Source organism: Lycorma delicatula, chromosome 1 (genome assembly GCF_047948215.1).
Source record: "Lycorma delicatula isolate Av1 chromosome 1, ASM4794821v1, whole genome shotgun sequence".
In the NCBI taxonomy this organism is placed as follows: domain Eukaryota; kingdom Metazoa; phylum Arthropoda; class Insecta; order Hemiptera; family Fulgoridae; genus Lycorma; species Lycorma delicatula.
The window spans coordinates 383,835,265-383,853,539 of NC_134455.1; the positions used below are offsets into that span (position 1 = coordinate 383,835,265).

Below are 18,275 nucleotides of genomic sequence, written 5' to 3' on the forward strand. Positions count from 1 at the left end.
AGGTCCATGGTCTGGAAGGACGCTACACAGGCCTGGACCATCACCTCCATTACAAAAGTGGGCGACACCGAATCAAGATGCCGCAGCCGCTGCAACACCATAGTCCTAAAGGAACACCAATCCACGCTGGGTAACATGCCTTCTGGCCTGACCAACTGGCCTGAAGTCTCTAGTCTTGAACTGGTTCGCCTGATGATCACTTAGCGTCTCATCACTCATCACCTCCCATTGTCTCACTTCTCTAGCATTTCTCTCCGTAACGAAAGCGATGTCAATGAAGGAGCTGCCACTTCCCCTCACTAACGTTGACTCCCTCCCATCATTGAGACAGGTGAGCTGCAATCCAGCCATCACCTCGTCAAGCAACCTTCCTCTGGCATTCGTGATACCCCCCCGGCCACACATTTGGCATTAAAATTGTGCCTGCAATTAGCATATCCTTTCTGGCTCCAAGCACCACATTCTTTATACTATCCAAAGCAGCCTCAAACTCCTCCATAGAATATATAGAAGATGCAGAAACAACAAATAAGAATGGTGGGCAGCTCTGTCCACACATAACCATCCCCAGATCCGTGCAAAAACATGTGAATGGGATACAATTTAATGATTGTTGCATTGGATCCTCTGTCTTGAAGCCAACCAGCCTCCATTACCTTCTGCACATTTGGCTCTGATACCAAAAGCATCTCCACACATTTTCGCAAGGCAGTCTCAAGTATTGCATCATGAGACACAACACTCCTGTTTTCATTAATTTAAATGAATCAAAAAAAAAAAAAATGGTGTTCACAGGCTTGCAACCACCACTGCCCGTCCTATACCCAACCCCGCTGCAAGTTAGGCATACCAGCTTCTCTCTACACTATACTGCCTTGTGGTTCACAGTGCAACAATTGAAACACTCATACCTATCGGGTCTAGTACATCTTGAGGCAATGTGCCCTCCCTCCAAGTAACAAAAACATTTGAGCTCCTCCTCCCACAGAGACCCCCTACATAACACCCAGCCAATTTGCAGCCTCACCTTCACCACCATACGGGACACCACAACATGCCGCAACACAACTGTGGTGTACTTCATATCACCGAAAGCAGGCCTTGTTGACATCACCTTCATTTCTACATCAGGGTCTTCTATCCTCTTCTTAACCACAGCAACAATTTCACCTTCCATCGTATCCTTCTCTATATCCTTAATAAGGATATATGCTGGTTTATCCCTTACCATACAGGTAACATTCACACCTGCCAATTACCCTGCACCTGCTGGTTGATCCCATCTTAACTTCTCCATCTGCTCTTTAACACAGATATGGAGAGCCTCACCTGGCCCCTTCTTGATCAAGAGAATATCTCCCAATTCCTCCTTCGCCACTTCTTCTTTAACCTTCTTTAAATTGGCATATGTAGTGCCCTCAGTCTTAAGCACAATGCCTCAATTGTGCATCAGTACAATAAGTTTTGACAATGGAGTGGTTCCGAAACATGTCAACAAGAGATAAAAGAATAAAGCTAAGAAAGATAAGCAGTACTAAACATAGAAAATGTCCGTTTAAGTTCAAGTTTGAATGATGGTATCTGAAAATTTTACACTAAAAACCGGAATACCACAGGAAAGTGTCCTAAGTATTACCTTGTTTGCTGTAGCCATAAATAATATAACAAACTGCATGTGGAAACCAGTTGTGTTCGTTATTCAGAGATGATTTTTCAATTTATGTTGCATCAATAAATTTAGCTACTGTTGAGAGGCTGCTCCAAAACACAGTAACCTGTTTGGAATCATGGTGTAAAACAGTTGGATTCATGTTTTCTCTTGAGAAAATGAAATGCACTTGCTTTTCCTGCTTCAGGGAACATGTTGACCCTCACCTGTTTTTGCGTGGTGAACTAGTTGAAACATGCACATGGGTTAGATTTTTGGGATCAGGGTTTGTCCCAAAAATTAACATGATTAACACATTTAAAGGAGCAGAAGTAAAATGTCTAAAACTGATATGCTGAGAGTTCTATCTAATACTAACTGGAAAGCTGATCAAGTATGCATGTTGCACTTTTACTGAGCTCTGGTTTGTTCCCACTTGGACTACAGCTGCGAGGCTTATTCTTCCACATGGGCCACTGCTCGATGAAGTCCATCATTCATTTATCCATCTTGCTACAGGAGCATTTCTTTCAAGTCCTGTGGTAAGTCTACTAGTGGACAGTGATGAGCCTTCTCTTTGTTATAGACGAAACCAAATAATTGCTCATATGTAGCTCAAATTAATGCACAACCCAATCATCTGACCTGTGATGTGGTGTTCTTTAGACCACGTCTGAATCCATGTCAGGAACAGCCAAGATCTGCTCAGCTAGGCATTAAAGCTCGGAGCTTTTTCTTATCTCTAAATGTACAATTACCTCCAGTTCTTACTGTTACACAATGTTATTATCTCCCTTGGTGGCCTTCTGTTATAAATTATTGCTTTGGTCTTTATAGATATTGTAAAAACTACATGAATCTGGTTACCTTACAAGAAGAATTTTATAATATTATAAACAGCGTCAAATAATGGGCAGGCAGGAGTAGGTTTTGTGATGAACAAGAAGATAGGGAGGAGAGTGGAGTATTTCAAGACGCATAGCGATAGAATCATTGTAATAAGGATAAAATCAAAACCTAAACCGACAACGATTGTTAACGTCTATATGCCTACAAGCGCCCATGATGATGATGAGGTAGAGTGTGTATACGAAGAGATTGATGAAGCAATTAAACACGTAAAAGGAGATGAAAATTTAATAATAGTTGGAGATTGGAATGCAAGCATTGGAAAAGGCAAGGAAGGAAATATAGTGGGGGAATACGGGCTGGGCAAAAGGAATGAAAGAGGGGACCGACTTATAGAGTTTTGCACGAGGTATAATTTAGTAACTGCCAACACCCAATTTAAAAATCATAATAGAAGAATATACACTTGGAAAAAGCCAGGCGATACTGCAAGGTATCAGATAGATTATATCATGGTTAAGCAAAGATTTAGAAATCAACTCGTTGACTGCAAAACTTACCCTGGAGCAGACATTGATAGCGACCATAATTTGGTGTTAATGAAATGTAGATTGGGGTTTAAAAACCTGAAGAAAAGGTGTCAGATGAATCGGTGGAATTTAGAGAAGCTTGAGAAAGAGGAGGTAAAGAAGATTTTTGAGGAGGACATCGCAAGAGGTCTGAGTAAAAAAGATAAGGTAGAAAATGTAGAAGAAGAATGGGAGAATGTTAAAAAGGAAATTCTTAAATCAGCAGAAGCAAACTTAGGCGGAATAAAGAGAACTGGTAGAAAACCTTGGGTTTCAGAGGATATATTGCAGCCGATGGATGAACGTAGAAAATTTAAGAATGTTAGTGATGAAGAAAGTAAAAGGAATATCGGCAATTAAGAAATGCTATAAACAGGAAGTGCAAACTGGCGAAAGAAGAGTGGATTAAAGAAAAGTGTTCAGAAGTGGAAAGAGAAATGAACATTGGTAAAATAGACAGAGGATACAGGAAAGTTAAGGGAAATTTTGGGGTACATAAATTAAAATGTAATAATGTGTTAAACAAAGATGGTACACCAATATATAATACAAAAGGTAAAGTCGATAGATGGGTGGAATATATTGAAGAGTTATACGGAGGAAATGAATTAGAAAATGGTGTTATAGAGGAAGAAGAGGAAGTTGAGGAAGATGAAATGGGAGAAACAATACTGAGATCTGAATTTAAGAGAGCATTAAAAGATTTAAATGGCAGAAAGGCTCCTGGAATAGACGGAATACCTGTAGAATTACTGCGCAGTGCAGGTGAGGAAGCGATTGATAGATTATACAAACTGGTGTGTAATATTTATGAAAAAGGGGAATTTCCATCAGACTTCAAAAAAAGTGTTATAGTAATGATACCAAAGAAAGCAGGGGCAGATGAATGTGAAGAATACAGAACAATTAGTTTAACTAGTCATGCATCAAAAATCTTAACTAGAATTCTATACAGAAGAATTGAGAGGAGAGTGGAAGAAGTGTTAGGAGAAGACCAATTTGGTTTCAGGAAAAGTATAGGGACAAGGGAAGCAATTTTAGGCCTCAGATTAATAGTAGAAGGAAGATTAAAGAAAAACAAACCAACATACTTGGCGTTTATAAACCTAGAAAAGGCATTCGATAACGTAGACTGGAATAAAATGTTCAGCATTTTAAAAAAATTAGGGTTCAAATACAGAGATAGAAGAACAATTGCTAACATGTACAGGAACCAAACAGCAACAGTAACAATTGAAGAACATAAGAAACAAACCGTAATAAGAAAGGGAGTCCGACAAGGATGTTCCCTATCTCCGTTACTTTTTAATCTTTACATGGAACTAGCAGTTAATGATGTTAAAGAACAATTTAGATTCGGAGTAACAGTACAAGGTGAAAAGATAAAGATGCTACGATTTGCTGATGATATAGTAATTCTAGCCGAGAGTAAAAAGGATTTAGGAGAAACAATGAACGGCATAGATGAAGTCCTACGCAAGAACTATCGCATGAAAATAAACAAGAACAAAACAAAAGTAATGAAATGTAGTAGAAATAACAAAGATGGACCACTGAATGTGAAAATAGGAGGAGAAAAGATTATGGAGGTAGAAGAATTTTGTTATTTGGGAAGTAGAATTACTAAAGATGGACGAAGCAGGAGCGATATAAAATGCCAAATAGCACAAGCGAAACGAGCCTTCAGTAAGAAATATAATTTGTTCACATCAAAAATTAATTTAAATGTCAGGAAAAGATTTTTGACAGTGTATGTTTGGAGTGTCGCTTTTATATGGAAGTGAAACTTGGACGATCGGAGTATCTGAGAAGAAAAGATTAGAAGCTTTTGAAATGTGGTGCTATAGGAGAATGTTAAAAATCAGATGGGTGGATAAAGTGACAAATGAAGATAGAAGCTTTTGAAATGTGGTGCTATAGGAGAATGTTAAAAATCAGATGGGTGGATAAAGTGACAAATGAAGAAGAGGTATTGCGGCAAATAGATGAAGAAAGAAGCATTTGGAAAAATATAGTTAAGAGAAGAGACAGACTTATAGGCCACGTACTAAGGCATCCTGGAATAGTCGCTTTAATATTGGAAGGACAGGTAGAAGGGAAAAATTGTGTAGGCAGGCCACATTTGGAATATGTAAAACAAATTGTTAGGGATGTAGGATGTAGAGGGTTTACTGGAATGAAACGACTAGCACTAGATAGGGAATCTTGGAGAGCTGCATCAAACCAGTCAAATGACTGAAGACAAAAAAAAATAAACAGCATGAATCCTGATGCTAGAGTTATACAGATGGCTCTGAGCATGATAACTCTGTTGGTTATCCTTTTGTAGCAATAGAACATACATATTTGGCGTAACTGGCATCGTCAGTGTTTTCATTGTGGAGCTGTATGCTATTAATAAGGCCTTAAATATGATTAGACCAACATATTGACTCATACTGTCTGTTCAGATTACATGAGTACCTGCAAGGCACTCATATAATCTGAACATTATATGCTACTAATTTGCTTGAAAGGATCAAGGGAAACTATTTTAAAACGTTGACATAAAACATGTAATTAATTATAAAAACCAAACTTGAAGTGGTTAAAATCCTTATTAATACACATAATGTATAATACACTATATATATGTATTATAATATATATAATACGGGATGTCTCTAAAGTAAAGACTGCTGGAAAATTTCTCACCTTAGGTTGGTGAACCTGTGTCACTCATGACCATGCTAATAATGTACACACTGCATTGTTATCTGTAGTTATTGCGTTGTAGTATCTTTGATTACATGTTAGTTATTACATTATAGAATGAATAGGAAAATCGATGTTGCCGTCGACTTTGAAATAACGTGGAGTCACGTTTTTTAAACCATCAAAACATTAAGCCGACCGAAATTCATAGGGAGTTGTTGTGTACAGTGATAATGTAATGAATGAAAGAAATGTCCGAAAATGGTGTGAAAGGTTTAGAAATAACAAAACCGATGGCATCGACCTGCTGCACGATAATGCACATCCATATGTTGTGGGTTGGACATGTGATTTACTGAAAACATTTGGATGGGAAATTTACGATCACCCACCATATAGATTGGGTTTCGCTCCTTCTGATTTTCATTTGTTTGGGAAGTTGAAAGAATTTTTGAGTAGTAAGCACTTCACGGGTGACGATGAACTTAAAAATGCTGTTAATCAGTGGCTAAATGGACTGGTGGCAGAAGAATACGACGAGGGTATATTGAAGCTGGTGTATTGCTATGATAAATGTTTTAATTCACATGGCAATTATATAGAGAAGTACTATAAGGTATGTAGTTTAAGACAAATAAAAAATATTTATAAATTTTTTTACATTGAAACATTCTTTACTTTAGAGATAACCTCTCGTACATACATGGAATTTAAAGAACACATGTAGAAATACTCCCTAAATAAAATTTATGTTAAAAAAATAACAATTTAGGAGTTAATGTAAATTATTTGAACTCCAATTATTTTTACAGATTAAATAGATACCATATGGTTCAAATTTAAGATGCACCTTTTTTTTCCAGATTAAAGGGTGAAAATGTCAGGTGTGTCTTCAATTGGAGGTCTAACACCATTTGACATAAATGCATAGATAATAGGTGTAAAGCTAAAGTTTTTGAATCCATACACCTGTTCAACATTGAATGGAGACCAGATAGGAAACGTGAAAGAACATTGTCATTATGTATAAAACATACACAGCATGCATTTTTGCATGTACTGTATGCATGATGACAAACATTTCTGTCTAACCTCCATTTGGTATTAAACAAGCGTACAGTATATTATTGTAGTTGTAAATCAGTTTATTTTTTCATAACCGTTCTTTTTTACCCATTTATTATATTTTTTCTAACCATTTTTTCATCATGGAAAAGTGTTTCACATATGACACAGTTTTATGTAAGATTATTTTACATGCTGAACAGATCAGAAATTGTGCTGCCAGTAAATAGTTCTTGGTAAACACCGAACATTAAAATTAAACAAGGGTCAGCAGTTATAATTGTAGAATGGATTTCAAAAGCTTGGAATTATTTACCATCATAAATAGTTAAAAAGTCATTCTTGAAGTACTGATAATAACTGAGAATTTGTAATCTACTTAACTGATTTTTGATTTATTGCTGCATGTTTAAACATATATATATATATATTAATTTTATTAAATAGACTACCTAATATAGAATATTGAGTTAAGACATATCTTGCCTTAATTTTTCATGCAAGTACTTTAATGGGATCTTCACTCATGATTGAAATAATTCTTTTATTGCATAACAAAAATTTAAAAATAGAAATACTGAAATACTTAAATAATGAAAATTGTATATTAATTTGTTAGATGTGTGCTGTCACCTGTTGCAGTTTTTATGAGACCATCCCCATCAAACACTGATGGTTCATCAAATTGAAATTTTAAGATATCTCGTACCCTAATATTCTGCACTAGTTGTTTATTTAATTGAATTTAAACATAATTTAACAGTAAAAAGGAATAAGATTAACCTTCAAAAATTTTTTTTTGTCTTCAGTCATTTGACTGGTTTGGTATAACTCTCCAATATATTCCACCCATCTATCGAATTTACCTTTCGTATTATATATCGGTGTACCATCTTTGTTTAACACATTATTAGATTTTAATTTATGTACCCCAAAATTTTCCTTAACTTTCCTTATGCTCTGTCTATTTTACCAATGTTCATTTCTCTTTCCACTTCTGAACACTTTTCTTTAATCCACTCTTCTTTCGCCAGTTTGCACTTCCTGTTTATAGCATTTCTTAATTGCCGATAGTTCCTTTTACTTTCTTCATCACTAGCATTCTTATATTTTCTACGTTCATCCATCAGCTGCAATATATCATCTGAATTCTACTGGTCCTCTTTATTCCGCGTAAGTTTGCTTCTGCTGATTTAAGAATTTCCTTTTTAACATTCTCCCATTCTTCTTCTACATTTTCTACCTTATCTTTTTTACTCAGACCTCTTGCGATGTCCTCCTCAAAAATCTTCTTTACCTCCTCTTCCTCAAGCTTCTCTAAATTCCACCGATTCATCTGACACCTTTTCTTCAGGTTTTTAAACCCCAATCTACATTTCATTATCACCAAATTATGGTCGCTATCAATGTCTGCTCCAGGGTAAGTTTTGCAGTCAACGAGTTGATTTCTAAATCTTTGCTTAACCATGATATAATCTATCTGATACCTTGCAGTATCGCCTGGCTTTTTCCAAGTGTATATTCTTCTATTATGATTTTTAAATTGGGTGTTGGCAGTTACTAAATTATACTTCGTGCAAAACTCTTTAAGTTGGTCCCCTCTTTCATTCCTTTTGCCCAGCCCGTATTCCCCCACTATATTTCCTTCCTTGCCTTTTCCAATGCTTGCATTCCAATCTCCAACTATTATTAAATTTTCATCTCCTTTTACGTGTTTAATTGCTTCATCAATCTCTTCATATACACACTCTACCTCATCATCATCATGGGCGCTTGTAGGCATATAGACGTTAACAATCGTTGTCGGTTTAGGTTTTGATTTTATCCTTATTACAATGATTCTATCGCTATGCGTTTTGAAAATTCAAAAATTAATTTCAGTAAAATAATATACATATATATGAAACATTTGTTTTAAAATTTATTATTTTAATACTAAACCTTTCTTTAATATTTTTATATTATTCTCCATCTTTTGTATATTATAAAGTTGTTTTTAAAATTAATATCACTTAATGAAGGTATTCTTTTATTTTTAAATTACTACCTGTTGGTGTGGTTTGAAAATCATAAAATGTATTTTTAAAATTATATGACGATTTTTTTAATGTTTTAATGGTACTTTTTATTCTTTAATTAAAATTTTTAATAATAAGAAAGCTGTTTATAGTAGGATTTTTTGAATTTTGAATTTTTTGTTTTGTTTACAAATGGAAAATATTAGTTTCCAGTATTGAAGATATCTGAAATTAGATATCCTCAATAGTTAAATACTAATTGTTTGTATTTAAATACAATACTTGTAATTCATTTTACAATATTTCTTATTTATATTTTTATTTTCAGGAATTATTGAGAGTTATGATGCAGAGAGATGCTGCTAAAAGGCAAACAGCTGAAATACTTTTAGCTCAAGAACGGGATAGAGTCTTCCCAAATTATTTTTATAGCTTTCTTCATCCTTATATTAATATATTTTCTGGAAGTCATCCGATGCTTTCTGCTGATGAGAAAATTGAGAAGTATTAGTTTTATTTTTGCTTTTATCATTAGTAATTTAAAGTTACATATTTTATAAGAATTAATACTTTATTTTTGATGTAGTTGTTATTATTTTCTGTGTATTATATTAATAATAAAGATAGTTTTTCTGAACATTGACTATTCTGATCCGTTTTCTCAATCAGTTCTATTGAAGTTCATAAAAACTGTTGATTTAAAAACATTAGAATATTACAAGAGACTTTCATAAATAAGCTGTCTATGCATATCGACTGCATACTGGAGATGTTAAGATTTCATGTGTGTACTTATTTACTTCCACTCAAAAATGAAGTAAACTGGTCAACTTTTTTGTTTAGCTCTATTTTGAATATCAGTTCAAATAATGTTATGATGCTTAAACCAGTCAACTCACCAGTTATGAAATATGGTCTGTAATCAGGTTTACTATCAAATTTGTGAAACTACAGATTAAATGTGATAGGTTATTATGAAAATAGGTTTGGATGTTTAATAAAGGAAGGAAGGACATTCATGCAAGAACCATAGTCACTGTGTCCATCTCTAGTGAGTGAAGTTGGGCTACATAATGTTGAGAAGATTTGTTCTGAAAGATTATTGACAATCTCTGATTTGTCTCTCAATTTCTTGAAATTTCAAGATCTTTGTTCCGTTATACTGTGACTAAACACTTCCACTACAAAAATTGTGTTCAAGTTGGATGTTAGTAGACATTCACTAAACAAAATGTATGGAAGTAGTCTTGGAATATTTTTAGTGATATGAACTGGTAAGAAGTTGCTGTTTTAATAAAAGGGTTGTCAAAGGGAATGAAGTGTTCTAGATTTGCCTGGATAGCAGTAGAAAGAGAAATAATAATACTGCAATGGTGGCATACTAGTTTCTAAAAGTCAAGAAATTGAGAGCAACTCTTTCTGCTAGAAAAATCATATTCATGTTTGCTGGGACACTCAGAGAAATTTTTTTAATGATATTTATGCAACAAGGCCCAGTAATCAATATTGAAGTGTACTGTCACACTATGGAAAGGTAGTAATGTATGATTCAAAATCAAAGACCTGCCCTCTTAAGTTCTGGAATTATGTAACTGCATAGCAGTACTTAACTGTACGTCACACACATGAAATTTCTCACGGCAGCAGAAATTTCTTGCTGCCAGCAAGTTCAGCACTAATGATGAAACAAAGTAGAATGTCTAGAAAGGATGACTGGAAATCAAATTTCATGAATAAATTGTCTTCACACTAGTTTAAGATAAGTGAAATAGAACTATAATAAAATATACATTAAGGTAATAAAATTTCTGGTTTTTTCCAATTGTCTAATTTTTTAATAGCCAAACAGTGCTTATTTTTTGGATGGGCTTAGTGATTTCTTTAAAAATCATATTTTGTAACTGTTGAAGATTGGTTCAAATGAGAGTCAGCCTTTATCCACTTAAGGAATAGTGCGATATATATATATATATATATATATGTACTAAACATTGAAGAATTTTCTTAATGGAATTTAAGCCACAAGGCCCAACAATAAGCACAGAACTGTACTGTCAAACTATGAAAAAGTAACAGTTTATCATACAAAACAGATATGTGTTTTTATTTATTACAGGTATCTTAAGAAAAATTTAGTTCAGGAAACTACCCCATTATTAAATACTTTTTATCATGACAAATTTTGATTTTGTGCCATTGTTACTAATAGTTCTGTGATGAGCCTTGGTACTTGCTCATGTGATGCTGAATTTAATAAATTGACCTCTACTATGAAATTGAATAATAAAATTGAAAATTAAAAAAAAAATACAAATTATAATTGTTGATTGAAATTGATTATAGACAGTTTAGCCTGTGTTAAATATAAATTTATTCTATTAACAATATGTAAACACCATTTCTGGGACCTTTATATCAGTGACTAGTCGGAGGAATGTCCATAGTATATTCTGTTTTTATCATTTATATATCTGTAAATAGTGAAAATTAAATTCAAGAAACTTCATTAGGCTATCTTCAAATTATAATTTTTTAAGTACCATTCTAGATGTCTTATTTCAGTTTGTAATGAATTTTGGGACCATTCTGTACATTCTTCATCATGTACATATATGATGCATTTTAATGCAAATGTTCTAGGCATCAAAATTAAAACATGTAGAGTTTTAAATAACATTTCAAATATTTTTTTTTGAAATTTCAAATTGGGGTTCTGTTTTTCTTCTGCAGAAATAGTTTTTTTTTTATGATAGTTTTATTCAATGAATTTTATTAAAAAAAGGAAAACTTAAAGATAGTAAGTATTGAAATGGCTATAATAGGATAGGAAACATTTTTTCAGAATATTAACTTAGTTTTACCTTTCAAATAATAAATTGCAATTAATGCTACAGTTTTTTTCTAATTCTATTTACCTAGTTTTGATAAATCGGATTTTATAAATTTTTCTGTTTATTGATTGAAGTGTTAACAAATTTTTATTTAGGGGTATTTTTTTTGTAATCTATTTATTAAATTTTATATATGTTTCTTACTCTTGGCAGATTGAGAAAGGATATTTCTGATGTAATAGAAATGTTATCTAAATGCAAAGATGATAAAGGGGAAGAGAAACCGTGTTATGAAGCTTTAATAATTATAACATCACTTGTTACTTCATGCGCAAGGTATGGATTTTTTATTTATTTCTTTGATTGATTTTTTACTGCTGTTTGATATTGAAGTTTGTAACTTTTCAAGTCTACTTATATTTGAAAATTAATATTGTACTTAATAAGTCTGCTACACCTGAACTGGTTCCCACTTGAACAACTAATTTGAGTAACATCAGACATGATTGGTACATGGATGTTAAATATGTGATTGTTGCATTTTGGCATTAGTGAAGAAATTTAGCTTTAAAATCCTAGCCAAATTTCTTACCTAAATTTGCCAAAAATAACCATTAAAAGACTCCAAGAAAAAAAAAAATTAAGTTGTATATGACGTAATTTATTGTCAATAGTTTTTGCTTCACTTACTGTAATATGTACGTCTACGTATTTGAAAAATAGAACCCTGAGATTAATTATTCTGACCTTGCTAGTTCCCACTACATCTACATTTAACCTATCCATTTCCCTCTTTAAATTTTCTAACTGACCAACCATTTTTACACTTCTAACATTCCATGCTTCGACTCATAGAATGTTATTTTTTAATATTCTGGTGACCCCTTCCTTAATAGTCCCCACCCGGAGATCTGAACGGAGAACTAGTTTACCTCTAGAATATTTTACCAAGGAAGGCGCCTCCATCTTTGTTACATGAAAATTCAGAGTGCTACATTTTCTTGGGAAAAAAAAAGCCATAGTTGCTACACAGCTTTCAGCTGCATTTCTTTCAGCTGCACAGTACTCAGAAGATTGTGTGATCTTTATATGGCTGTTTAAGTCCTCCTGACGTAAGCCCTTTATAACTACTGAAAGAGCTGCTGCCCTCTTTCAGGAATCATTCCTTACTATGGCTCTCAACAGATACCTCTCTGATATGGTTGCACATTCGGTCCAGCTACACTGTATCACTGAGCACTCGAGCCCCCTCACCATCAACAAGGTCTCATGATTCGTAGAGGGAGTCTTATGTAGAATGTCAAATAAATTACTGTGACTAGTTGACCTTGGTTTGGCCAAAACCATTGACCTATGTGGTAGCAATGTGTAAATAGATAGTAGTTTTTTGCAATGTTTATAAAATTGTGACTTTTTGATTATATTAGCTGTAAATTTAAATTTATCTTTTGATGGCAAATTCTATCGCAGAAATTTTTTTAAAACAGTTTTAAATTTTATCTTGAAAACAGTAATTTAATGTTGATGAATTATTTTACTTTTTTTTTACAGAGGCTTGCATCTTTCCAACTCAAAATTGCAGTGTCTTGAACTATTATTGGAAATTGCATCTTACCTACCTGCAGAAATTATTCTTGATAGAATTATACCATATATAGTTAGTATTATTTTAAAAAATCTGTTATATATGTTATAGTAGTACTTATTAAGTATTTAACCAATTTGCATGGGAAATTAGAAGATTAAAAGTAAGGTGGATCCGATATTGAAAAAAGATGATATTTTAGAAAAGCAAAGTCAGAATTTGATTTTGTACTTTTCAGTATGATGAAGTACTAATAGGTAACAAAATAGCTCAATGTGTAGTAACAACATCTGTTGTGTTTTATTGGGAAGGTTACTGGGTGTTCAGTCCTTGTAATTTTTCAAATTTATTGATTCCATCTCAAAAACAGTATAGCAATGTAATTTAGCATCAACCTATATTTACTTGATTGAGAGTTAATAAATTTATAAAAATAAATCTAGAAGAACTATGTCAGCAAAAATGTATTTATATATTCTTTTTATGAAACTGGTTACCATGAGCTCATTTGTATTAGTTAAAATGAAAGTAATATATCAATGCTGACCTTTATGAAATAGGATAGAGTTTTTGCATTCTTCTGGAAGGATCTGGAGTTCAAATCTTCATCAAACTTGGCATTTTTTATATACTAAAAATTCATTTAACATACCAGGTAGGGAGTACAGGTTTCCCTAATTAAGGAAATTTCAGGAAACTATAATTAGGGAATACAGGTTTTTTCTTAAATACATGTATAGGTGATATAGTTTCATCCACTGTGTTTGTGGCTTTCTTCTTATATCAATATATTATTTATATATTTAAATCTGATGTTTACTTATTAATACAACGCAGATTTAACCCCAGATATAAATATTTACCATGTTATGAATATTAAAATGTACATATTTGTACAGTGAAGTAACAAAAAAAATTAATGATGAAAAGAAAAACTTTTGTAATACTGATACTATTCATCAACAAATTTTCCAATAGGTTTTTAAAAAGGAGAACAAGCTATTGTTGAAAAAAATGAATTTTATCTTTAAGTTCAATTTTAAAATAACATATGTTGATTATAATGGTTTTTATTTGAGTAGTTTTATTGGCCTTTTGTGAAATAACCTGCTAACTTTGTATAATGATGTAGATAGATGTAATCCAAAAAATAAGTAAATTTAGGGATATCGATCACATTGTTCATTATTTTGAATAGAAACTTGAGATTTAAGTACTTTCTATATGACTGTTGAGATATAAATTTAGTAAAGTACTGATATAAGATTCTTTTGTTCAATTCAGTTTGTCTTTAATGAAGTAGACATTAGAAAAGTCTTCTTACTATATTAATTAAGGAAATAATATTTTCTAATCAGAGGACAAAATTTTGAAAGCAAATGGGTAAAGTTAAAATCTAGGAGAACAGGCATTAGATATAACATTAACAATAGGTAGAAAACTATAGATGCAAGAAATTTATTTATACTAATGAATGAAAACAGAAAAGGTAATGAAGAAAATTGTATCAGTATATGAAAAATGAAATTAATAGATAGTGTTAAAGTAGGAAAGTAAGAATGGTTAAAGAAGAGGTATCCTGAGATAGAGAAAATTATGAATACTGGAAGAAAAGATGTTATATGTAGAAAAATACAGGAAAATCAAGCCCGAATTAACATCTGAGGTGCAAATGGAAAAAGATTGTTAAGAGAGTTAAGATAGATGTTAGATCACAATAACAGAAATATATAGAAGGACTGTGCAATGAGAAAAATGTCTGATTGTACTAGAGGAGGAAGAGGAAGAAGTTGATGATTTCAGAGTAAACTCTGATTACAATCTGAATTTGATAGGGCTCTGAAAGATTAATCAAGAATAAAGCAGTAGGGAATGATTGTATACCATCTGAATTACTATGCTGCCTACAGAAGAAGGAGAATAAGCTTTTTGAATTAGTATACACAATTTATAAAACTGGAGAAATATCAGCATATTTTATGAATATAATTTTTACTATATTAAAAAAAAAAAAACAGGAGAAGATTTACGTGAGAACTCGCATAACTTCAGCTTAATATTATTGTATAAATTAAAGTTCCACTTACCAATAATTTTTAATTTATATATCTGAGTACTTTTGGAACCATTACTCCATCATCACAGATTTTCCAAACGATGTTAATTCAAATTATAATTATAATTGTATTTAAATTAAAATTGTTACATTCATAATAGTTGTTACGAGACTATTATGAACGTAACAATTTTAATTTAAATACAATTATACATTTGAATTAACATCTTTTGGTAAATCCCTGATGATGGGGTAATGGCTCCAAAAGTATTTGGATATATACTTTTAAAATTGTTGAGTGGAACTTTAATTTATACAATTGTATTAATACCAACGGTGCCAAATCCTTAGTAAATTAAATCAGCTTAATACCTTATGCATTGGAAATACTTGCTAGAATAGTTTTCATTTGAATGGAATATTTGATAAAAAGTATGTTAAATGAAGATAAGATTGGTTTTAGAAGAAAAAAAACATAGATTAAAGAGAGACCATTCTGATCCTCAGGTTAAGTTTGGAAGGTTGATTTAAAAATATTAAAGCCACCTACATGCCACTATCATTTTCCATGACATAGATATGGAGAAGACATTTGGTCATACAGAATGGAACAAAATTTTAATAGTTTAAAAAAATTAGAAAGAAATGAAATATGATAAAAGGAAGGTAAGACCAATTAAATAATAATGTAGGTGAATATAAACAAATGGCAGAATTTTTCTATTTAGAATTACACTGGATGGATGAAGTGCTGCAGATATCAAAAGTAGACAGGCACAAACAAGGAAAGCATTCATTAAAAAAAAGTCTATTAGTATCAAATATAGATTTAAGAATTCTAGGCCAAAATAGTCCGATGGATGTTAAACTTGAAAATATCTATTTGTGTTGGGTGTAGTTCTTTATGACTATGAAACATGAAAAAATAAATAGGAAAAGAGTAGAGGCCTTTGAATCGATGTGATGAATCAGTAAAATTTGAAATAAAAAAATCTTTGATGGATAAGAGAAAGTTTTGGCAGAATCTTATAAATGAGAAGAACTGTGTTGGTGAGCCATATCTCTGACATCCAGTTGATAATAAAGAGACGTTTAGAAGATAAAACTTTGAGGGAGAGAAATATTGGAATATGTAAAACAGATATATATTTAGAATGTAGGATAAAATTTAAATAGTAAAAACTTAAGCATAGAACAGAAAGAATAGAAAATAGCTTCATACCAGGCAAATGATTGATTTGTTTTTATGATTCAAAACAAAATTAACAATCTTAATTATGTGTTACTTAATATAGAAAGGGTTGTTACAATTAATCATGGAACTATTTTTCCCAGACAGATTATAATATATTTATTAGAAATACAATTGTCTTATTTTAGTTTATTTGTAATCTATATATATATTTTTTTTTTTTTCTAAAATGAATATACTATTTTAATAATAATGAAAAAATAATAATCTTCTTCTTGCGTCTGAATCTTTCTGTGATTATATTTTTGTTTTGACATAATTTTTGCAACATAGAAATTAAAGGATTGTGTTATTCTTAAAACGAGTAATAAGTATACAGAACTTAATGTTTTATTACTTTATAATGCTACTAGCATCTCGTCGTGGCTTCACCCAAACTATGTGCTACAAGAATTTGCTTTTCCCTTTGCGGTCTTGTCGGTTAAGGCTTGTTTGCTCACCCTTCCCTTCTAGCAAGGGGCTGTGCTTCCTTGATTTCCTGTTCATTAATTTCACGCTTTTGAGAATAATAATGATAAATAGAAATTAAAATCTGTTCAGTTTATAAAAAATATCAGTATTGTAATTTGTTCAGAGCTACAGTTAGGTCGGTACATGACCAATTAATTGGTTTTTAGATTTCCTGTCACGGCTTCACTCATGAAATAAATAATCAGAATTCCAAACATTAATTACCATCACAATTTACTTAATCTCATAAAAATTGATCGTAGCATAAAACTGTGAAAATGTAAAAAACAATTTAAGTTTTTTACCTCTTAATACATTAAAATTTAAAAAAAAGCTGTATGATTTTTAGATATTTATCTGAAGAGTATTTTCAAGACCAAATTGTTTGAATATCTCGTTTAGTATAGTTGGAAATGGGGAAAATTTCCTATCATTGTTCAAAATTTTTTTACCTTTCTTCACTCCTTTCAAGGTCTAATTTCAAAGAATCTAGAAATTGATTTTTAGATACTTACATGAAGATTATACACACCAAAAATCAAGTTGACATCTTTATTTAAGAATTAAAAATATCTAGAAATTGCTTTTTAGATATTTACATGAAGATTGTACACACCAAAAACAAAGTTGATATCTTCATTTGTTACCAAAAAATTCTAAAAATAGCAAATTTCATTATTACCCCATTTTAACCCTTTAAACTCGAAATTTCAAAAACTCCTTTCCTAATGTGCATTTACACTATAAGAAGAATATGTATACAAATTTTCATCAATTTATCTGAAATAGTTTTTGTTGGGTGTTGATTAAGAATAGCTCAAAACATATTCTTTTATTATACGGATATATAGATTATCAAGGTAAAGTTATGTTGATGTTTTGTCCATTAGGTAGTTATTCTTACACATACACTATTAAATATATAGTGGTTATTCTGACAGTTGTCACTGCAATAGTTATCTGATGTAATATTTCTCCACTTTCTGGTACAGTTTTGTTGTCATTCCTTTGACTTTTTTTATGTTGTTTGAGTATAGTTATAGCACATTATTTTCCACATCATTGTAAAAGTAAACTCATTGGTTGTTGGTAGCTTAGTGTGTTTTGCAACTGATTGATATACTGAAATCCAAGATGTAATTTTTGGCTTGCTTGGGATCAGCAATTTTTTTTTCACTCACCATTGATATAATCCCTACATTCAAGCAAATGTTTTTGTAAGAATGATTATGAGCAAAGGTTTGAGAACTACTTGCAT

At 31.8% G+C, this 18,275-nt stretch overlaps 1 protein-coding gene across 5 annotated transcripts in view; it reads left to right on the forward strand.

Annotated features, from left to right (window-relative positions):
* The window catches only part of Vps15 (vacuolar protein sorting 15), a 173,388-nt gene that overhangs the window by 60,627 nt on the left and 94,486 nt on the right, over window positions 1–18,275 (forward strand). For all 5 annotated transcript variants that reach the window (XM_075353770.1, XM_075353774.1, XM_075353769.1 and 2 more), the window contains exons 8-10: window positions 9,172–9,347; window positions 11,888–12,010; window positions 13,226–13,331. In XM_075353770.1, the coding sequence (XP_075209885.1) occupies window positions 9,172–9,347; window positions 11,888–12,010; window positions 13,226–13,331 (405 nt within the window). The remainder of the gene's footprint in view (window positions 1–9,171; window positions 9,348–11,887; window positions 12,011–13,225; window positions 13,332–18,275) is intronic.